This window comes from Tauraco erythrolophus, chromosome 31 (assembly GCF_009769465.1).
Source record: "Tauraco erythrolophus isolate bTauEry1 chromosome 31, bTauEry1.pri, whole genome shotgun sequence".
NCBI classification, from domain to species: Eukaryota; Metazoa; Chordata; class Aves; order Musophagiformes; family Musophagidae; genus Tauraco; species Tauraco erythrolophus.
In genome coordinates this window covers 1,199,089-1,220,790 of record NC_141495.1, presented here as the reverse complement: position 1 = coordinate 1,220,790, position 21,702 = coordinate 1,199,089, and the positions used below count along the sequence as shown (strand labels likewise).

General features: G+C 69.7%; 3 protein-coding genes across 3 annotated transcripts; all 3 read left to right on the top strand.

Moving 5' to 3' along the window:
* The first annotated feature begins 1,455 nt into the window (after positions 1-1,455).
* Positions 1,456-11,189, top strand: PAN2 (poly(A) specific ribonuclease subunit PAN2). The gene is given in 30 exon segments (XM_086628630.1): positions 1,456-1,737; positions 2,096-2,265; positions 2,451-2,571; positions 2,666-2,743; positions 2,894-3,161; positions 3,356-3,698; positions 4,198-4,294; positions 4,892-5,011; positions 5,204-5,323; positions 5,396-5,413; positions 5,415-5,456; positions 5,458-5,478; positions 5,480-5,527; positions 5,696-5,780; positions 5,783-5,894; positions 6,072-6,214; positions 6,565-6,653; positions 6,655-6,672; positions 7,132-7,230; positions 7,720-7,796; positions 8,267-8,408; positions 8,673-8,810; positions 9,486-9,545; positions 9,657-9,747; positions 9,827-9,984; positions 10,082-10,225; positions 10,409-10,588; positions 10,708-10,801; positions 10,883-11,080; positions 11,155-11,189. Coding segments are annotated over 30 exon segments (3,591 nt in total).
* Positions 11,190-12,236: 1,047 nt separating this feature from the next.
* On the top strand, positions 12,237-14,502 carry CNPY2 (canopy FGF signaling regulator 2). The gene is given in 6 exon segments (XM_086628597.1): positions 12,237-12,336; positions 12,581-12,696; positions 12,869-13,027; positions 13,029-13,067; positions 13,349-13,445; positions 14,337-14,502. Coding segments are annotated over 6 exon segments (555 nt in total). The 3' UTR covers positions 14,381-14,502.
* Positions 14,503-15,692: 1,190 nt separating this feature from the next.
* CS (citrate synthase) lies at positions 15,693-20,253 on the top strand. The gene is made up of 11 exons (XM_086628536.1): positions 15,693-15,746; positions 17,844-17,891; positions 17,998-18,105; positions 18,193-18,258; positions 18,341-18,472; positions 18,550-18,738; positions 18,857-19,056; positions 19,323-19,452; positions 19,547-19,648; positions 19,724-19,933; positions 20,023-20,253. The coding sequence occupies exons 1-11, from the start codon at positions 15,693-15,695 to the stop codon at positions 20,191-20,193; spliced, it is 1,410 nt and encodes a 469-aa protein (XP_086484662.1). The 3' UTR covers positions 20,194-20,253.
* The last annotated feature ends 1,449 nt before the right edge of the window (positions 20,254-21,702 follow it).

Genomic DNA, 21,702 nt, shown 5'->3' with positions numbered 1-21,702 from the left:
TGCCCTGGGGACCCCGCGGGATCCCGTGGGACACGGTGGGACACCAGGGAACAGTGTGGGGCATTTGGGGACACTTTGGGATCCCATGGGGTGCCAGTGGACGCTGCGTGACACCAGCGGGCACAGCGAGACCCCGAGGGGCTCCGAGGGGTGCTGGGGGACACCGTGGGACACGCTGGGATCCCGTGGGGTGCCAGGGGACGCTGCGGGACGCCCATGGGCACGGTGGGATGCTGTGGGGTGCCCGGGGATGCTCTGGGACAGCAGTGGGCACGGTGAGACCCCGTAGGCACCGTGGAGGCACTTTGGGACCCCGTGGGACACTGTGAGCATCGTGGGATACCGGGAGACCCGTGGGATACCGGGGGACTCGTGGGAGGCCACGGGACCGTGCGGGGCTGCAGGTGTCGGAGCCGGCGGGCAGCGCCCGGGAGTCTGTGCGGTGCTAGGGGGGCGGAGGGACCTGAGGGGCCGTGGAGGTCCCGGAGCGCTTCCCCCTCCCGGGCTCTCCCGGTCCCAGCCTCGCCCCGGGCACCGCGATCCGCCCGCACCGACACCACCGCCCCGAAACGGCCGATTTCAGCCTTTTTGTCCCCTCCGCCGCACCGTCCGGCGCACCACCCGCCGCACCGCTTCGTCCCGCCTCACTCAGACGCTGATTGGCCAGCTCCCCTAGCGCCGCCCTACCATTGGTCCGTCGGCTCCGGGGGCGGACCGGTTTACCGGGCGGGAGCACGGGGGCGCGGTTGCCATAGCGACGGCGGGAGGGGCGGTGGCGGCCCCGGCCCGGCCGTGGCGGCGCAGCGGGACGAGCCCGGGAGCGCGGCCCTGGCGGGGCTCTGCCCGCGGCTGCTCGGTAACGGCGGGCGCGGGGTGCTGTGGGTAACGGCCGCCGTCGCCCCGGGGCGCGGGGCACTGTGGGATGCTTGGCCGGAGCGCGGGGGGTTGTGGGTAGCGACCGCGGGCTCGGAGAACGGCGGCGAGAGCGGGAGTCCCGCCCCGCCCGGCCCCGCCCGGCCCCGCCGCCAACGGCCGCGGGTCTGCGGCCGCCGATACTGCCGGGGGTCCGGTGCCGCCCTGCCGAGATAACGGAGGCGGGTGTGGAGCCGGTCCGGGTGGGGCGGGCCGCGGCGGGAGGGGGCCGGAGGGGCCGGCGGGAGCCCCGAGTGGGGTCCGGCTCCCCGGTGCACCGGGACTGCCGCGGGCCCCTTCCCCCGGCGGCTCACGGCCGTGACGGGGCACTGAGTGTCCCGGGAAAGGGACTTTACCGGCCCCGCCGCCGGTGGCCCCGGCGGGAGCGCTGCTCCGTGCGCTCACTGGAGATTCCAGCCGCCTTTTCCATCCGTCGGAGTCACCGGGCCGCCGCCGCCGATTCTCGGAATCGGAGGGCGCCGGCGTTTCTGGCCGAGCCGCTCAGTTCCGTTTCTGGTTCGCAGGCGGGCGCTGGGCTTCACCATGAACTTTGAAGGTCTCGACCCCTCCCTCGCCGAGTATGCGCCCCCCCTGCACCCCGCGCTGGACCCCGTCCTGGACCCCCATCTCAACCCCAGCTTGCTGCAGAACGTGGAGCTGGACCCCGAGGGGGTGCCCTTAGAGGGCATCGCGGTGCCCGACTCCGTGCACCTGATGGAGGGCATGTACAGCGAGCTGCACACCGCCGTCTCCGAAGTGGGGGTGCCCGTCTCCGTCGCCCACTTTGACCTGCACGAGGAGATGCTCTGGGTTGGGAACCACGGGGTAGGTGCCCGCTCCGGGAGCGGGGCAGGGAGGGTCACTGGGCATCTGCCCAGCGGCGGTGGATGCGCCTCAGAGCACAAGCCTTTGGTGTTTGCCAAATAACTGCACTGGCCGGCCCTGTGGGGCCGCTGGAGCTTTTGGATCTTTACTCATGTCTGAACGTATCCACCCGAGAGGGAAAATTCTGAACAATCTTCCGCAGTTCGGGGCACACCGGGGGCGGGAAGCCCCCCCGAAGGCCGGTGAGGCCACAGGGCAGCTGCCCCGGAGCTGGCGCGGGGCAAAGTGGCGTTTGCCCGTGTCGCGTCTGAGCGCAGCCGGGGCAAGCCCTGACGTGCCCGTCCCCGGGCGGGTTTAGGGCCACGCCACCTCGTTCTTCGGCCCCACGCTGGAGCGGTACTCCTCCTTCCAAGTGAACAGCAGTGACGACATCCGGCAGATCCAGAGCCTGGAGAACGGCGTCCTTTTCCTGACCAAAACCAACCTGAAGTACATGTCGCGAGGGGGCCTCATCATTTTTGACTACCTGTGAGTGCTTCCCCTGGCAGCAGGAGGTTTGTGCCACCCCTGTGCCGGGGAGATGCTCCCAGCCCCTCTGCTGGTGGCGTAAGGGTAGATCTGGGAGGGGGCGAGCGCCGATCCGCCACCCCGTTCCGCGCTGCCTCCCCAAGCTGGGCGGGAGCGCGGGGGCTGCCCTCTCCCCTCTCCCGCAGGATGGACGAGTCCGAGGACATGCACAGTCTCCTGCTGACGGACAGCAGCACGCTGCTCGTCGGCGGGCTGCAGAACCACGTCGTCGAGATCGACCTCAGCACCGTCCAGGAGACGCAGAAGGTGCGGCCGGGCGGGGGGGCTGCCCCCTGCTGCGGGGAGGTACTTTGTGCTGGGGCTCAGCCCCCCTCACCCGGCTCTTCTGCCTCCTTCCCAGTACACCGTGGAGGTTCCCGGCATCACCATCATGAGGCAATCAAACCGCTTCTTCTTCTGCGGGCACAGTTCGGGGAAGGTAACGCCAGCCGTGTCCTTCCTGCAGCCCTGCTGGTGCTCGGCTTTCCTCTGGGATACCCTGGAGTCGGTGTCCAGCTTTTCCCAGAGCTCCGGGGGGTCCTGAGTAGCCACCCGCGTGGCACCCAGCGCCCCTGTCTTGCCCTCGCAGGTCTCCCTGCGCGATCTGCGCACGTTTGTGGCGGAGCACGAATTCGACGCCTACTCGGGCAGCTTGTCTGATTTTGACGTCCACGGGAACCTGCTGGTGACCTGCGGCTTCTCCAGCCGCATGAACGGCCTCGCCTGCGACCGCTTCCTGAAGGTGTACGACCTGCGCATGATGCGGGCCACCACCCCGCTGCAGGTCCACATCGACCCCTTCTTCCTCCGCTTCATCCCCACCTACACCTCCCGCCTGGCCATCATCTCCCAGACGGGTGAGCGAAGCCGCGTTCCGCCCCCAGCCGGGCTCCGCTCCCCGGGGGCGACGGTCCCGGCACCCCCCAGGCTCAGGGTCGAATCCCAGCGGGACAGAGTTGGCCGCGGAAGCCAGACGTGTGCTGGGTCACCGTGTGCCACCCTGCCCGCCTGCTCCTGGTGCCACGTGGCTCTGCGCTTCCCTCCCGTGCAGGTCAGTGCCAGTTCTGCGAGCCCACCGGCCTCGCCAACCCCGCCGACATCTTCCACGTGAACACCGTTGGGCCCCTCATCATGACCTTCGACGTCTCGGCCAGCAAGCAGGCGCTGGCCTTCGGCGACTCGGAGGGCTGCGTCCACCTCTGGGCCGACTCCCCGGAGGTCACCTTCAACGCCTACTCCCGCGAGACCGACTTCGCCTTGCCCTGCCTCGTGGACACGCTGCCCCACTTGGACTGGAACCAGGACCTCGTGCCGCTCTCGCTCATCCCCGTGCCGCTGACCAGCGACGCCCTGCTCTCCGACTGGCCCGCTGCCAACTCTGCCCCGGCACCCCGGTAATTTGCCAGTCTCTCCCAGCGAAAACCAGCACAGGAGAGCTGGTTGTGGAGAAGTTCATCTCCTCCCCTGGGTCTTGGGAGTGGGAGAGTGGCTCTGTTGCTTCCCCGTCTCGTGGCTGGCACTGCCCTTCCTCCTTGCGTGCCCCATGAAATGCAAGGCAGGCTCCCTGCGGTGGAGTGGAACCGCTGAGGTGCAGGGGCAGGTCTGGGGACGGCTGGGTACGGTCAAACCACCATCTTCCCAGTAGGCAGATCCCGATGGGATCTCAGCTGCCTTCTGCCTGGGTGGAAGCTTGTTTTCCCTCTGCCTGATCCCTGTCCCAAACACGCCTGCACTCAGCGCTGCTGCCGTGTTCCGGCGTAGCCTGGCTGTTTTGTTGGCATGGGAAATGAACCTGGGGGAGACCCTCGTGACCCGCTGGTGGGTCCCTGAGCCCACCCAGCGAGGCCCTCGGTTCCGTGGTGCCACCAAACAGAGCCGTGGCGCGTTTTGCAGGCGAGCCCCTCCGGTAGACCCTGAGATTCTGCGCACCATGAAGAAGGTGGGGTTCATTGGCTACGCCCCAAACCCACGGACCAAGCTCCGCAACCAGGTGCCCGCTCAGGAGGGGGTGGTGCGGGGAGGGGTACTGCCAGCAGCGGAGGTCTGCAGTTTGGGGAGGGGTGGAGCTCTCGCCGCGTGCTGAACCATCTCAGAGCTTTCCGCAGGGCTTGGGACAGGGCTGAGGGATGAAATTCTCCAGCCCGGGGCGTTGCAGGAGGCAGGTGGACAGTTTGGAGGCGACAGCTTTTTCCCGAGCAGCGTCAGCGGCTGAGCCAGCCCTGGGGGAGGGCTGGAGTCTCCCCCCACCCCGGGCCACAATCCCAGGTTTACGGACAACTCGCTCTGTGGCAGGAAGGGTTTGAACTGTCCGGTTCGGAGGCTCATGGCACGTCCCCCGCCCTGGGAAAACACTGCTGTGTTCGCCCTTGCCCGCAGCACCGCTGTAGTTTCCCACAGCGATAAGTCCCTTGCAGGAAGGCAGGCGTGGAGGCCTCGTGCAGGTTCAGGGAGGGCCCCGCTCCTTTCTGGTTTATTCCTTTGCTCATTCGGGGAGGCAGGAAAGCCCGGAGCTGCTTGTTTCAGCGCATGGTGCTGCGCTCCACCGCAGGGCTCAGCCGCTCTTCCCTCCTCCTCCTCCCCCTCGCAGATTCCCTATCGGTTAAAAGAGACGGACAATGAGTTCGACAGCTTCAGCCAAGTCCCCGAGTCCCCGATCGGGCGGGAAGAGGAGCCACATCTCTACATGGTGGCCAAGAAGTACAGGAAGGTGGTAGTCTTCCAGGGCTGCCGTGGGGCATGGTGGGGACTGCATGGGGGTCCCCAGGTGGGGCTTGCCTGGGGTGAAGGACCTGCCTGGCCCTAAGCACCTGCCCTCGTCTCCGTGGGGAGCGCCTCGGCGGCGTGCCGGTGTCCCACGGTGTGGGAAGGCGCCTGTTGAACACGTTGCGTCTCTCCTCAGGTCACGATCAAATACTCCAAGCTGGGACTGGAGGACTTTGACTTCAAGCATTACAACAAGACGCTGTTCGCGGGCCTGGAGCCCCACATCCCCAACGCCTACTGCAACTGCATGATCCAGGTGGGAGACACCCAGCCCTGCCCGGACCACCGCGGCCCCCAGCACCTCCCCTGACTGCTCTGGCTCTGCCAGGTGCTGTATTTCTTGGAGGCCGGTCCGCTGCCTGGTCCAGAACCACCTGTGCCAGAAGGAGTTTCTGCCTGGGCTGTGAGCTGGGGCTTGCTCTTCCACATGCTCGACCTGTCCCGAGGAGACCCCTGCCAGGTCGGTGGTGAGCCCTGGCGTGGCGTGAGGCCGGCGGCTGGGCAGGCTGGGAGGGTCAGGGAGATCGCAGAGGAGCCGGAGCCGGGGTGGTGCCGGGTGATGGCATCAGCCATGGTGGAAACTCCTGTCACTTGACCTCGTGACATGCCGCTCTTGCCCCATCCCCAGGGAAGCAAACTTTTGCGGGCTTTCCGTACAATCCCAGAGGCTTCGGCGCTGGGGCTGATCCTGGCTGACTCGGACGAAGCCACGGGGAGGTGAACCTGGGGCGGCTGATTCAGAGCTGGAACCGTTTCATCCTTACTCAGCTGCACCAGGAAACCCAGGAGCAGGAGGGACCGCAGGCGTATCGGGGGGCTGGCAGCAGGTAAGTCCCTGGCCCGGGGACAGGACGGGGAGGAACCAAACCAGGGAGGGGAAGGCAGCTCCCAGCAGCCCCATCCGTCCCTCGGGAAGGAGCGTTCTCAGCCACCCCGGTCTGCCCCGAGGGCTGTGCGGGAACTCGCGGAGCCGCGGGATAAACCCTGCTGCTCCTTTTCTCCAGCAGCTTTGGGTCGTCGGGGGACTCGGTTATCGGGCAGCTGTTCAGCTGCGAGATGGAGAACTGCAGCATGTGCCGCTGCGGCAAGGAAACCGTCCGCGTGTCCTCCACGCTGCTCTTCACCCTCTCCTACCCCGAGAGCGCTGGTAACGGGCAGCGTTGGGCAGGGCAGGGCCTGGCACGTTCACGTTCAACGCTGCTGCGTTTCCCTGGCCGGGTGGGGGTTTGTTATCCCTATGGATGAGCCGTGCATTCTCCAGGTGGCAGACACCTGCGGCGAGGAGCTTCTGCAGTGGTCTGGCGCGGGCTGCGGCAGACCCAGAGCTGAGGTCTGGCGGTGGGTTCCCAACCAGCCGAGCTTTTGGCTGCAGAAAGGCAGATTTGGGGGTTGACCTTCTCGCTGGTGGTTGTAAGGAAAACCCCGGAGGTTTGGCTGAGCTAAACCGGTAAAGATGTGTGTGTCGGAAGGTGACGTTATTCTCCTTTCTCCCGTCAGAAAAGCCAGTCAAAGATTATGAGTTTGCCCAAATTTTGAAGCGAAGCATCTGCTTGGAGCAGAACACGCAAGCCTGGTGCGAGAACTGGTGAGAAGTACCAGCCCACGGTGAGCCGGGGCGCGGGGCGCCAGGGGGTGCGGGAGAAGGGTGCGAGCGCCCCGTGCCGCCGGCTGAGCAGGGGTAGTTTCTCCATTAGTCGGTGGGGAACCTCCTGAGCAGAGGTTCGGTTCCCGGCCGGGATGGCGAGCCGGCGTGGCGGGGGGTATTTCCTGGGCCAGGCGAGCGCTGGAACGTGTCTCGCAGGGCACGCAGATCCCAGCCGAACCCCCTGGGGTAGGGTGTGGGGGTAAACCCCCTGGAGCTGAGCACGCCTGCTCCGAGGCGGCCGCCTGCTCCGTGCCTCAGGAGCTCTGGCAGCACCCCCAGCTAGCAGGAGCCAGCCAGGCAGTGGGGAGGAAGCTCCGCAGGCAAAGGAGGAGGGAAGATGGTGGAATGCGCCAGATCCGGTTTTGAGCCTCTCCAGGGCTCTGGGTGCTGCCCGGTCCCATCTCCGTCTCTCTCTGCAGGTGCAGACCCGGAACATCCGCTGCCTGCCGGACGTCCTGGTCATTAACTGTGAGGTGAACAGCTCCAAGGAGGCGGATTTCTGGAAGACGCAGGCTGAGGTGGGGGAGACACTGTGGGGCAGAAGCAGGCTTGTTCTCCCTGGCACACGGGGTTGCTGCGTGCCCACTTGTGCGCAGGTGTTTTCCGCTCTGACCTCGCTGTCTCTGGCAGTCTCTTGCTCCCTGCTCGAGTCACCGACTTTGGTCGCAGAGGACATGTCAGTATTTGGTCACGCTTGTAGCGTGAGCTGCGCGCTCAGAGTCGGAGAAGACGAGATCTCCTGCCCTGGCAAAGCTGACGGGACCAGCAGTAGAGTCACTGTTTCCTTCCCCCCGTCCCCCGGGACGTAGGAGCAGCAGGGCAGTGCCCACCTCCTGGAGCACATTCCGGCAGAGAGCGGGCGGACAGTTGGGTTTCCCTCGCTGTCATTTTCCCTGTCACCGACATAAAGTCCCTGTCTTTCCCTGCTCTTGGCCTGGCTGTCGCCCACGTGTCCCCAAGCCCAGCCTGGCGCTCCGCCCTGACGCTTGCCTGTGTTTCGTTGCCAGTATGCCTTTCAGAGAGCCGTGATGAAGAGAGGAGGCTTTGAGATCACCAAAGGCAAAGAAATCTCTCTTGGAGAGTGGTAGGTGACCGTTCCTGGGGTGGTGACTCTGAGCCAGTGGTGCCTTCTGGCTGTTCCCTGGGCCTGGGGGAGTTCCGGGCTGTTTCCCATAATCTGTCTGGGCTGGAGCAATCTCACTGCTGCTCCGAGACGGACCCTGTATGGGTGCTCTGCGCAGCGTCCCCTTCACATACTCTTGTGACCCACCTGGTGACCCACCTGGGAGCCCCCAGCCCCATTCCCCTTCTCCGACTGACAAAAGACCCCAGACTGTGTGTCGGCCCTTTCTGCCGACGTTAGCCGACCGCCTTTCCCAGGCTCCCGCTCCAGGCAGCTGCACGGAGTGGTGCAGCTCTGGCTTCCTCGCCTGTCCTGCGGAAAGTTCAGGAACAGGCTGGCGAGTGGGTGGGGGGGGTGATGGGGGTCCTGCCCCAGAGAAGTTGGCATCTTGTGACTCCCTCCAACTCAGCCTTCCATGATTCTCTGTGCAGGAGGGAGCTGGGGAACCCCAACACGGGGCATTCGTATCCTTCCGTGGAGGAACTGAAGAACATCTGGATCCCTCACGCCATCAAGATGAGGCTGACCAAGAGCAAGGAGCTTGATGTCTGCAACTGGAGTGAGAGCGATGAGGTGAAGGCTGCCGAGGTCCTCTGGGGCTACGTGGTTGTGTGCCCGTGGGGCTGCGGGAGCGCAACGGCTTCAGAACCACTTTCTGCCAAGGGTGTGTGGGCGAGAGAGAACGAGGAGGTCTTGGAAACACCTCAGGGGAGAATGGGAACCTCTGGGCTGGTGGGGAGGCGCATGCCTGAGCACTGGGGTTTGGGGCGGAGGGCTGGGTGCTGCCCAGTGGGAAGTCGGGGCTCAAACATTTCCTTGGGCCGGTTTCTCCTGCAGCTGAGCCCGACCGACGACCCCGAGTCGGTCCATGTCTACGATCTGATGGCCACCGTCGTCCACATCCTGGATTCCCGCACGGGGGGCAGCCTGGTGGGGCACATCAAAGTGGGAGAGACCTACCACCAACGGAAGGAGGTGAGAAGCGCTGCGGGACGGGCACTCTCCTGCCCACAGCCGCCATGCCCGCAGGCTGCCCAGAGCAGCCCTACTCCCCGGCAGTCCTGCCGTGCCGAGGCGCCCCTGCTCCGGGGTCGGGTTGTTGGGCAGACGCGTTCCTGGGTCTCTTCGTGGAGCGTTGAGTGCTGGGCTGAAGGTGCCAGGCAGCCCTCAACAGCCAGGTGCTGCGTGGGCACTGCACGGGGAGGGCAGGGCTGAAGGCGTGCTCCTCCCACACTTGCTCAGGCTGGTTCCTTCTGCTCACGGGCACGATGCCAGCAGGTTCTTGTGCTTCCAGGTGAGGGCTGAGACATCATCTCCCCTCCTGAGGAAAGGGGGCTGCTCTGGGCAGCCCTGTTGCCTGGTGGAGATGCCCAGCCAGGAGTTCCCAGTGTGTCAAGGCTGCATCCCTGGCTCTTATCTGTTGCATCTCTGTGGAGTTTTGGGCAGGAGTTGGGCAGAGACCGTGTCTGTCCAGCCCGACTGCTTCACGTACGCGTCACCACCCGGGCCGGCAGGGATTTCCCCACGGTGTCCCAGGAAGGGCGGGAGTTCCCACATGGCATCGTCACACCCCTCTTTCCCTGGTAACTGGGTAGAGGAGTCATTGCACTTGCCTGGGGGGGGCCCCTAAGGCCGTGCCTCTGCCCGCAGGGCGTCACTCACCAGCAGTGGTACCTCTTCAACGACTTCCTCATCGAGCCCGTGGATAAGGTGAGCGCTGGGCGCCGTGCTCTGGCCGTGTCGAGGCGGGACCGTGGCTGCAGGGACCCCATGGAGGGGGGTTTCCTGCTGCCCCCTGCACCGTGCCCCCCTCCCTGGCAGTGCGAGGCGGTGCAGTTCGACATGAGCTGGAAGGTGCCGGCCATCCTGTACTACGCCCGGAGGAACCTCAACGCCAAGTACAACCTCGTCAGTGAGTGTCTGGGGTGGAAGTGGCCGTGTGGCCAGCGGCGCCGGCTCACGGCTCATCTCCCTTCCCCTTTTTCCTCCAGTCAAGAACCCCATCGAGGCCAGCGTGCTGCTGGCGGAGGCCTCCCTGGCGCGCAAGCAGCGCAAGTGCCACGCCACCTTCATCCCCCTCATGCTGAGCGAGATGCCGCAGGCGGGCGACCTGGTGGGGCTGGACGCCGAGTTCGTCACGCTGAACGAGGTCGGGCCTCGGGGCACGGGGCACTCTCTGGGTGGGTCCAGCCCCCACGGGGGCTGCGGAGCTGTCGGTCACTGTGCTCTCCTCTCACCCGTCGCAGGAGGAGGCCGAGCTGCGCAGCGACGGGACCAAATCCACCATCAAGCCCAGCCAGATGTCGGTGGCCAGGATCACGTGCGTGCGCGGGCAGGGCCCTAACGAGGGCGTCCCCTTCATTGACGACTACATCTCCACCCAGGAGCAGGTAGGGGGCTCCTGCCGGGGTTCCTGCGGCTCCCCAGCCCCGCAGGGAGGGCACAGACCCCCCCTCTGCCTCCCGCTCCGTGGATAGCACCCACAATAATGCCAGGACCCTCCCTGGGATGCTGGCATGGACTCGGGGCAGGGGCAGACCCCTGCGGCTGCCCACGGGCCCTGGTTCCCGCAGGTGGTGGATTACCTGACCCAGTACTCGGGGATCAAGCCGGGAGACCTGGATGCCAAGATCTCCTCCAAGCACCTCACCACTCTAAAATCCACCTACCTGAAGCTGCGCTTCCTCATCGACGTGGGGGTCAAGTTCGTGGGCCATGGGCTGCAGAAGGACTTCCGCGTCATCAACCTGATGGTGACAGCGCCGAGCCGCCCTCCCTCAGCCCGGCGTGGGGCTGGCGGCGGTGCCGGGGCTCACCCCCCCGCATGGCAGCCCCCCCTGGCACGGGCGGCAGGACCCTCTCTGCTTTCCAGGTGCCCAAGGACCAGGTGATCGACACCGTCTACCTCTTCCACATCCCGAGGAAGAGGATGATTTCCCTGCGCTTCCTCGCCTGGTACTTCCTGGGTCAGTGGCTGAGCCCCGGGGTCCGGGAGGGGCAGGATTTGGGGCAGGGGGCCCCCGCCCTGACCGGGGCTCTCTCCGCAGACCTGAAGATCCAGGGGGAGACCCACGACAGCATCGAGGATGCGCGCACGGCGCTGCAGCTGTACCGCAAGTACCTGGAGCTGAGCCCGCCGGGCGCCGAGCCCGAGGATTTCCGCAAGGTGCTCAAGGGGCTCTACGAGAAGGGCCGCAAGATGGACTGGAAGGTGCCCGAGCCCGACGGCCCCAGCAGCCCCAAGCGTAGGCCCTGCCACGGCCCCCCGTGCCCCCCTCTGTGCCCCCCGCGCCCCCTCACCCCGCTTTGTCTCCGGCAGATGGGGCCGTGTACCCGCCGGTGCTGGCGCTGTGACCGGACCCCACGGCGAGGAGCAGCCCCGGGACTGCCCGCGGGAGGCGGACACACGTGGAACTGGAACCAGCAGCGGGCACGGGGCTGTGCCCGTCCCTGCCCGACCCCCCCGCGCCTCCCCCCGGGGCCCGGCGCCCCGGACCTCCCCCTCCCTGCTGGTACCGGGAATCATCGCACCCCCCTCGCCGCCGGCCCGGGCGCCCCCATAAAGCCGCCTCGGCCCCCGCGCTGCCGCCTGCTCCTTGGCCCGGGGCCGCGGGGTGGGCACCGGCGCCGGGGACGGGCGCGGAGGAGCGGGAGCGGGACGCGGCGGGAGGGACCCGCGCGGGACCGGGGCTGGCACCGGGGACAGGGCGGGAGGGACCCGCGCGGACCGGGTTGCCACAGGGGTTGGCACCGGCGCTGGCACCGGGGACAGGGCGGGAGGGACCCGCGCGGACCGGGGCTGGCACCGGGGTTGGCACAAGGGACGCGGCGCGGCCGCAGCACCCCCGGCCCGGGGGCGGGGCCGGGGCGCTCGTGGGGGCGGAGCCATCGCAGGCCCCGCCTCCGTGGGGGCCGAGCGCCACGCGGACCGGGCCCTGGCGGTGCTGGGGCCCTCGGTGTTCGCGCCGGGCTGTCTGCAGCGCTGCCTGCGCACGGGGATGGCCCCGCCGCGGGCCGAGGAGTCGCCCGGCAGGTCTGACCGGTCCGTCTCCCCGGTCAGCTCGGCCGCCGCTCTCTCCGTGTTATTTTCCGCCGCGGCGGGTCGGGCCGAGGGCGTTCAGGGACAGGCGGCGCCGGGGCAGCCCCGGGGCAGCCGGGGAGCGGGCCGGGAGAGCGGCGCGGTGCGGGGCTCGGCCGGGGCCGCCGGTGCGGGGCGGGGGGGGGGGCCGGGGGGGCTGCGAGCGCCGCTCTGTACCGAGGGGGCTCAGGAGGGGCTGGGGGGGCTGCGGACGCGGTCCCGTAGCGGGGGAGGCTCTATGGGGGGGCTGGGCTCGACCCCGCCGGGGCCGGGGCCACGGGGCTGCCGCGCTGGAGCTGCCCGTGCCCGCAGGTCGCCGTGAGATGAGGGGCCGCGTCCCGCCCGCGCTCGGCCTGGCCGTGGCTCTGGCTGCGCTGCTGCCCGCGGCGGGTGCCCGCCGGAGCCAGGACCTGCACTGCGGAGGTGCGGGGGGACCGGGACCGGGACCGGGGCGGGACGGGACGGGGCGGCGGTGAGGGGCTGGGGCAGCCACTGGGACACACTGGTCCTGCGGCCGCTGCCACTCGCCCCGCTCGGGGACGGGGAGCCGCTCCCTGCAGACCCGCTGCCCGTCCGCACCGGTTACTGCCGGCGGCAGCGCCGGGACCGGGCGTGGGGTCGGATGGTGCCGTTAGCTCCGGGCCCTTGACGCCTGCGTCCTCCTCAGCGTGCCGGGCACTGGTGGACGAGCTGGAGTGGGAGATCGCCCAGGTCGACCCCAGGAAAACCATCCAGATGGGCTCCTTCCGGATCAACCCCGACGGCAGCCAGTCGGTCGTGGAGGTGAGGCGTCTCCCGGCACGGACCCGCCTGCGGCACCGGGAGCTCCGGGGGAGGCTGCAGCGGGAGCAGCGGCCGCACATGGGAGATGGGGAGATGCTCCTGGCTCCCGAGGAAGGGTTTCCCAGTGTTTCCTGCCGTTGTCACGCTCAGAGGCCCGACCCCACCCCTGCAGGTGCCGTATGCCCGGTCGGAGGCGCATCTGACGGAGCTGCTGGAGCGGGTGTGCGAGAAGATGAAGGAATACGGAGAAAAAGTCGATCCGTCCACGCACCGGAAGAGCTACGTTCGGGTGATCTCCCATGATGGGACCAAGATGGACCTCTCCGGGGTCAAAAATTGATGGAGACGTGGCTTCCAGTCTGAAGTTTGCGGTGTGTGTGGGGACTGGGTCCCCCTGGCATCTCTTGGGGCTCAGCGGAGGTTTTGGGTGGCGGGTGCCCACTGTGTTGGGCAGCCATGCCCCTCCGAGGAATGAGCTGGTCCCACCAGCTCCCAGCCACTTCCCCTGGTCCTTCCTGGAGCTGGAGTGGAGGAGGCTGCTCCTGGGCTGGGGTGGGTGGGCACAGGGCCCGGCTCTGGGCTGCTCCGGGTGCCGTTGGCATTGACTGGCTCCGCAGGGTTGCCGGCTGACCCGCGGGCGTCTCTCTTGCAGTGTGAGAGCATCGCCGAGGAGTACGAGGACGAGCTGATCGAATTCCTCTCCCACGAGGCCGACAACGTCAAGGACCGGCTCTGCAGCAAGCGGACGGGTGAGCAGGGGCTGGGCTGTGCCGGGGGGGGGGGGCTCCTGCTGCACGGCGGGTCGTGGCTGCTCCGTCGGCGCCGAGACGGGAGGAGCTGCCAGCCCAGAGCAGGGAGGGCACAGAGTTGCTGCGAGTCCTCCCCAAAATCCCAATATCCGGTAGCCCCGTGGAACAGCCCCTCTCTGGCAGCCCGGCACCGAGGCGCGTCTCCCTGCTGCCAGCCCAGCGCCTGGACCCCGCTGCCCACAGCTTTTTTTGGATGCTCTGCGCGGCTGGGCACGCGCTTTCGGGGGCCGAGCCAGGGCAGCTGCCACGCCGGCTCCGTTGGCTGCTCCGGCGCAGGGCTCCTTGCGTAGCCGATGGCCGAGTGCCCGTCCCACGGGCTATTTCCAGCCCGCAGGCACCGGGGTCAGGGCACGCCGCAACCTTTGCGCGTCCCGATTAACGGCCGCAGCCCGTGGTCGTTACCTGCGCCGCGGGACCGGGTCCCTTCGGCACCCGCCACGTGCATCACAGGAAACGCCCCTTCCCCGGGGGGGTCTTGGGGATCCCGCAGTGCTCCCGGGGCTCAGCCTGCCCTGGCTGGGTGCCCCCTGCCTGCCCAGGGCTGGGTGGCCTGCCCAGGGCAGCGCCAGGCCGGCAGCTCTGTCCAAACAGCCGGTTTCTGATTAACCCCGGAACAAAGCCAAGGGGAAGCGCAGGCGTCCCCTGGCGCGGGTCACGGCTGTGCCCGCCCAGGCACCCTGCGCATGGCTCGTCCCTGCGCTGCGGGCGGGCACGGTGTGGCCAGGGATGAGCAGGAGGGGTTGCGGTGCCGGGGGAGGGTGCCCGTTCCTGGGCTGGCGCTGCCCACGGGGCTCCGCCGCATCCTGAGAGCGCCAGCCTTTGTCACCGCAGACCTGTGCGACCACGCGCTCCACATCCCGCACGACGAGCTGTGATGCCAGCGGCCCCGGCTGCCGACGGAGGATGGTGCCGACGTGCCCCGGCAGCCTCATGGGACCAGGATGGCGCCGGGCTCGGTCCGGGTGTCCCCTACCTCTTGGTTTGCCTCATCCCCGCTGCCCCCCGCCGGGACAGGCAGCCGTGCCAGGGAAGACCGTGGCTCCGGAGCCGGTGCAGACGCCGCCTCACCCAGTCTGGTGCTCTCGTCCTATTTATTCACCGTCCGTCCGCTGCAGCCGCGGTGCCAGGGCCGCCGGTGCGCTGGCCTTGCTCCCCGACGGAGCCGCCACGGGGAATGGCGCTGCGTTCTCGCTCCTGCCGGGACGTTTCGGCGGGCAGACTGCTGGCCAGGGACCCTCCTGTGCTGGGGACACCGGGGCAGGTGGTCGGGCGGCTGGGGCTGGTTTTGGGACCCCCTCTCCCTGCTGCAGGCAATAAAGGGGCTACGCGGCGACCGTGCCGCGTCCCACCCGAGGGCACGGCTCGCTCCTGTGCGTGCGGGGCTGGGCGTGGGGAAGCGGGTGGCCCGGACCACGCAGGGCTGGGATGCTGGTGGCAGCCACGCGTGTCCCCACGGAGCCTCCGGTGACTCGAGCTCCATCGTGGCCGGCACCCGCCTGCCGCGGCTCGGCCCTGGGCCAGGGACATCCCCTGGCAGCCGCCGATCAGCCCGCGGCCCCGTGTGCCGGGGCCGGCGGGGCAATGCCCGGGGGTCAGCGCGACGGTCACCCGCGGCCATGCCCCGCCCCCGGGCCCCTGACGTCATTGCGGAGCCGGAGCAATGGTCACCCCTGAGCCCACTGCGGCTGAGCGTGGGATGACATCACTGGCCCCGGTGACCTCATAGCACGTGGCTGAGTGCCTCGTGACGTCACAGGACTGCCCCCGCACCACAGCCGAGCGACACCGAAGCACCAAGGCGCTCGGGTGGGTGACGCGGCGGCATGACGTCACGCGCCGCGGGCGGTGACGTCACGACAGTGGGCGGGGCGTCGCCTCACCCCACCCCAGGCCATGATCAGGCGAACGCGGCGGCCACCTATCGCTCGGGCCCCCCCGGCTCCCACCGCTTCATTTCCCTATCCCCGCCCCGCGGCGCGCGGCCGGGCCAATCAGCGGCGGCTCCGTGCCGAGGGGGCGGGCGGGGGGCGGGGCTATGCTAATAACCAGCGCGCGCCGCGCCGCGCCGCGCCCCGCCCCGCCCGCCGCGCTGAGGACCCCCGGCCGCCGCCGCCGCCGCTCGCTCCGGTCCCGGTCCCGGTCCCAGCCCCGCTCCCGGCCCCGCTCCGCCCCGGCCCCGGTGCCGCCATGACGCTCCTCGCCGCCGGCAGCCGGGCGGCCGCTCGCCTCCGCGGGCCCAAGGTGAGGGCGCCCGCCCCGGCCCTGCCGCGCCTTAAAGGGGCGACGCCGCGGGGGGGGCCGGTTCTTAAAGGGGCGACGGGGGGGGGGCGGGGGGCGCCGCCTTAAAGGAGCCGTGCGGCGGCGGCGGGGAGGGACGACGACGACACGGGGGGCCCCGCTGCAGCGGCAGCACGTGGTGGTCGCGAGCACCGGCGCCGCCTCCGCCGGGAGTGGCCCCGTCGCTGCCGTGTGGGAGCCGGGGGGGCTCCGGCCGGACCCCGGCCCCGCTGGGACAGCCGGGGGGTCCGCGATCTGGCCGCGCCTCGGGCTCCCCTGTCTGGGGGTCCCCGCCCTCTTGCAGCCCCCCACTGGGGGCTCCCTGCCCGCGGCCCCCCCGTAGTGGAGCTGAGCTGCAGCGCCGGGGCCGGGGGGGCCCCACTCCAGCCCCGGGGGCTCGCGCCGGCGGCCACCGGCAGCGAGGGGATGGGGGATCCCACCGGGGGGTCCCACCCGCCGTCCCGCCTCGACCTCCCCCAGCGGCCCAGTGCTGCAGATGGCAACGGGGGCACAGCGGGGAGACCCCCCAGCCCGGCCCGGGGGTTTGAGCACCGGTGCAGGGCTGGGGCGGCCCCCGTCCCCCCGCCCGTTTGCCTTGGCCCCGGCCCCGGCGTTTCGTAACGGCCGCGTCTTTATCGACCGGGCGTTATTTTGGGACCCGGGGCCACCCTCCGGCTTGTGTCCTGGTCCCGACCCGCCGTCCTGCCTTCACCCTCCTCCTCCTCTGTCCCGGCCGCCCCTCCGCCGGCGCTGCCCGGGGGGCTCCCGTACCCCCAAACCGCGGCGGGGGCGACCCGGGAGGGTCCCGCCGCCACCGGGCCTGCCCCGGCCCCGTCAGCCGGTGGTCGGTGTCGCCGCCAACACGTGTGACCTTGAGCCGGCGGCGCCTCCGTGACAGCCCGGCCCCGCCGGGACGAGCCGCGCGGGGACACGGGTGCGGCGGGGGCCGCCTTGACCTTGGGCTTCCCGCTGCCGCCTCCATTGTTCCCGCCGGCTTTTTCCTCCTCCGGTGCCGCCCGGCGCGGGGAGACGCGACCCGGTGACCCGGAGCGGGCAGCCGGGTCCAGCCGCGCTCGGGGTGTCGGGGTCCCCCCGGCCGGGCCGGCAGGGTGTGGGGCTGGGGGCTCGGGGCAGCGCTCGCCCCCCCACCCCGCGTCCCCCCCAGCAGCTGGTGGAAAAAGCGAGTCACGTTCTGGCTGCGCCGCAGGCGCCGCCGCAGCTCCGCACCGGGGGAAGGAGCGGGCTGCCGGGTGTGGATGTGGTGGCATCACCGGGCTGGCATCCCCCAGCCCTCTTTGTCCCCCCTCGCTGCCCACCCGGGTGCTTGTGAGCGGGTTCAGGTGTGGGTGAGCCCCACGTTGGTGCCGCGGGCACGGTGCTGCCAGGGTGAGGGTCACTGCCAGGCCCGGGCTTCCCGGCTGCGTCAGGGTGTTCCTGCCGGCCGGAGTCCCCACGGTTGCCACGCGTGGGCGAGGAACAAGGATCGGTTTCCCCAGCACCTGCTGAGCCCTGGTACAGGAAAACCGCAGCGGTGCTGGCCTGGCAGGGCTCTGCCGGCGGCACCGACTCGCTCGTGCTGGCAGCTTCCGCGCTCCGCAGAGCAGGAAGCGAAATGTGGCTGCAATCGCCGCTGCCGGGTTTGCCCGGCGCAGCGCTCGGCTCTGCAGCGGGTCTGGGGCCAGCCGCAGCCGGCGTCGTGCGTGATGTGAATGAGCAGCACCGAGGGGCCCCGCGCCGCCCCCTGCACCGCGCGGCCCGGCTGAACCTGCCTGGCGCTGATCTCCGGCACGCGTGGGCGAGGGAAGCCGCCGCGGCTGCCGGGCGCAGCGTCCTTGGGAGATGGGATCTCACCGGAGTCACGAGGCGGCTCCAGCTGCAGGAGCTGTGCCAGGGGCCGGGGATGCTTTGGGGCGCTGTGCTGGGAGCCGGGGGTGCCCTGGGGCCGGGATGTTCTCTGGGGCTGGGGGCTGCCTGTAGGGCTGCACCCCCCAGAACGGGCAGCCGGGGTGCGGTGGGGCTCTCCCCGGGTAACGCCGAGTCCCTGTGTCTGCTCTTCCGCAGAACGCACCGTGTGTCGTCTTCGCCGCCCGTCACGCCAGCGCCGCCACGGTAAGCGGAGCCCCCGCCGCTGTCACCCCTCTCCGGTGCGGGTGGGGGGAGCGTGTGTCGGCCCCCTGCGGGTGCCAGGGCTCACGGCCCCCTCCCCTCTTCCCAGAACCTGAAGGACGTCCTCGCCAGCATGATCCCGAAGGAGCAGGCGAAAATCAAGAGTTTCAGGCAGCAGCACGGCAGCACGGCCATCGGGCAGATCACGGTGGACATGGTGAGTGGGGGGATGCCGCGTCCCCGCTGCGCCGGGGCCACCGGGCTGTGCCGCAGCCGGTAACCGCCGCCTCCTGCCCTTCTCCAGGTGTACGGCGGCATGAGGGGCATGAAGGGGCTGATTTACGAGACCTCCGTGCTGGATCCTGACGAGGTAGGGCCTGATCCTGCCCTGCTCGGGCACCCGCTCTCCTGGGTGACGCCGCAGCGGCTGACGCGTGTGCCGGGCTCCATAGGGCATCCGCTTCCGCGGGTACAGCATCCCCGAGTGCCAGAAGCTGCTGCCCAAAGCCCCTGGGGGAGAGGAGCCGCTGCCCGAGGGGCTCTTCTGGCTGCTGGTGACGGGAGAGGTGCCCACCCAGGAGCAGGTAACCCGCGGGGGGCGCGGCGGGGGGGGCTGCCGGCCCCCTGCCCCGTGGCTCAGCCCCCCCCTGCCGCCCCGCAGGTGAGCTGGCTGTCCCGCGAGTGGGCCCGGCGCGCCGCGCTGCCCTCCCACGTGGTGACCATGCTGGACAACTTCCCCACCAACCTCCACCCCATGTCCCAGCTGAGCGCCGCCATCACCGCCCTCAACAGCGAGAGCAAGTTCGCTCGCGCTTACGCCGAGGGCATCCACCGCGTCAAGTACTGGGAGGTACGGAGGGGCCGGGAGCCCCGCTGTGGCGTGGGGGGGCTCAGCCACCCCGGTTCTGAGCTTGGGCCGGGGTTTGGGGGCGGGGGGCGGCTGCCCCGTCTTACCCCACCTGTCCCAGTTCACCTACGAGGACGCCATGGACCTGATCGCCAAGCTGCCTTGCGTCGCCGCAAAGATCTACCGCAACCTGTACCGCGAGGGCAGCAGCATCGGCGCCATCGACCCCAACCTCGACTGGTCCCACAACTTCACCAACATGCTGGGCTACACCGACCCCCAGTTCGTGGAGCTGATGCGGCTCTACCTCACCATCCACAGGTACGGGGCTGGGAGGAGCGGCGGGCGATGGTGCAGGCGGGGGCTTGGCTCTGCTCCCAGCCCCGGGGCTGGGGACGTGCCCGGGCTGCTCTGGGGGTGTCACCGGGCTCTCGACGTGGGGCCACGGGCAGCTGCAGGGCAGGGCTGTGCCAGGCTGGGAACATCGTGGTCCCCTCGAAAGGCCGTGGGAGTGGGGAGTGTCCCCTTGGCCGCGGGGGCCCCAGGTGGGGATGGGGGAGACCTGACACCCCCCCCCACCCTTGCAGTGACCACGAGGGGGGAAACGTGAGCGCCCACACCAGCCACCTGGTTGGCAGTGCCCTCTCCGACCCGTACCTCGCCTTCGCCGCCGCCATGAACGGGCTGGCCGGGCCCCTGCACGGCCTCGCCAACCAGGTGGGCACCTCCGCGCGCCCGCGTGTTCCCCTGCCTGCCCGTTTGGCCGCGTGCCCGCGGTTCTCACCCCCTCCTCCCCTGGCCGTGCCCGCAGGAGGTGCTGCTCTGGCTGACCAACCTGCAGAAGGAGCTGGGCCAGGAGGTGTCGGATGAGAAGCTGCGGGATTTCATCTGGAACACGCTCAACTCGGGCAGGGTGAGTCGGAGCCCGTGCCAGGGCAGTGCCAGGGCTGTGCCCAGGGCCAGGCTCTGACCCCCCTCATCCTTGCAGGTGGTGCCGGGGTACGGGCACGCGGTGCTGCGGAAGACGGACCCCCGCTACAGCTGCCAGCGGGAGTTCGCCCTCAAGCACCTGCCCGAGGACCCCCTGTTCAAGCTGGTGGCTCAGCTCTACAAGATCGTGCCCAACGTGCTGCTGGAGCAGGGCAAGGCCAAGAACCCCTGGCCCAACGTGGATGCCCACAGCGGGGTCCTGCTGCAGGTGAGCCCGGGGGGCCTGGCACTGCTCCCCGGGGTGGGGGGGCTCCCGGCTGCCCCCTCCCTGCCCTGACCCCCCCCTCTTTCCCGCAGTACTACGGGATGAAGGAGATGAACTACTACACGGTGCTGTTCGGGGTGTCGCGGGCGCTGGGCGTCCTCTCGCAGCTCATCTGGAGCCGGGCGCTCGGCTTCCCGCTGGAGCGGCCCAAGTCCATGAGCACCAAGGGCCTCATGCAGCTCGTGGGCTACAAATCCGGGTAAAGAAGGGAGGGGGCCGGGGCCGCGGCCCCCCCGGGAACGCTGTGCCCCCCACGGACTCGCACTGAACCCCCCTCGGGCACCGGCCGCGGGTCTCCTGTGGAGTGTGTCCCCCCCCCTTCCCCACTGCTTCCGTTCCCCCCCGCTGCCCTGGGAGGGGGCAGAGGCAGCCCCAGGCCCCCCCTGCTGCCCCCCCCCCCCCCCCCAGAGCCCCCTCCCCAGCTCTGCCCCCGCAGGGTGGGGGGCTCCCGTGCCCCCACCCCCAGCAGCATCACGCACACTAGGAGCCCCCCGGCTGCTGGGCTGGGGGGGGGGCAGCACCGGTGAGGCCGTGGGGGCACCCCCCGCCCCCCGAGAGCGGTTCAGTCCAGACGCGTGTCCTGGCCCCCCCCGCGGGGCAGCGGGTGAAACCCGCCTGTCTCGGCCCCCCCCAAGCAGGGACTCGATACACTCCTCCCCGGCCCGCGCCCCCGTGTTTGTGTGAATCCCCGTGTCCGATGCCCGCAGCCGGAGCCGGCCCCCCCCACCGCGCCGGCCCCCCCACTGCCGGTATCGGGCACTTCTGTACAAACAACGACAAAAATGCAAAATAAATGTTTTTATTAACAAAGCCGGAGCCTCCGTCTGTCCCTCCCTCGGGCACGGGGTCCCGGGGGGGGCAGGACCCCGACCCCTGGGCTCTGCTTTGCTCCTGTAGGATTCAGAGGGGGGGTCAGGGGATGGGTGCCCCCACCCCACCCAGGGGCTGCCTGGAGACCCCAAGCCCTGCTCTGTGTGGCACGTGGCAGCGCCAGGCGCAGTGGTTACCACAGGTACCAGCCTGGTTTGGGGTCTGGGGGGGTCTCAGCATGCAGCCCCTGCCCCCCCCCCCCCAAGCACCCCCCCGACGGCTGCGAATGAGGACCAGGAGGCTGCTCACCCTTCACAAATGCTCTTTATTGGCCCGTAAAAGCCCTTCCTCGGGCACCGCGGCCACATGCCCTCGGTGCCGGGGATGGAGCGGGGCGCGCCAAGCTGAGGGGGCTCAGGGAGCCCCTGCCCTACCCACCCCCCAGTGGGTGTTTTGGCCTGGTGGAGCTGGAGACTCCCCCTGTTCCCCCACCGAAGGAAGGGAAAGGCTGGATGGGGGTGGTGGGACCATCCTGGTCCCTGCGGTGCCGGCGCCTCGGCCTGCGGTGGGTGCTGGGGCTGGGGGGGGGTCTGAGGGGGTGGGGGTGGCAGCACCAGCCACCCCATCCCCCTCCCTGTGCGTGTGACTTGTGCAAACTGTGCGACGTTGGGGCTGGCAGCGGCGTGGGGGCTGCCGGGGGGTCCCTTGGCTCTGGTGCCCAGCTGCGGGCGAGGGGCCGGGTGGCAGCTCCGCTCCCCCCATGGCGGCATCCTCCCTGCACCGTTCTCCTTCCCTTGGGGGAGGAGGGGGCCCCGGCCCCCAGCCCTTGTCCTTCCCTGGCCCTTCGCTGTCCCCCCCTCACATTCCCAGCAGGATGCAGCCGGGGTCCCTCCCAGCCAACA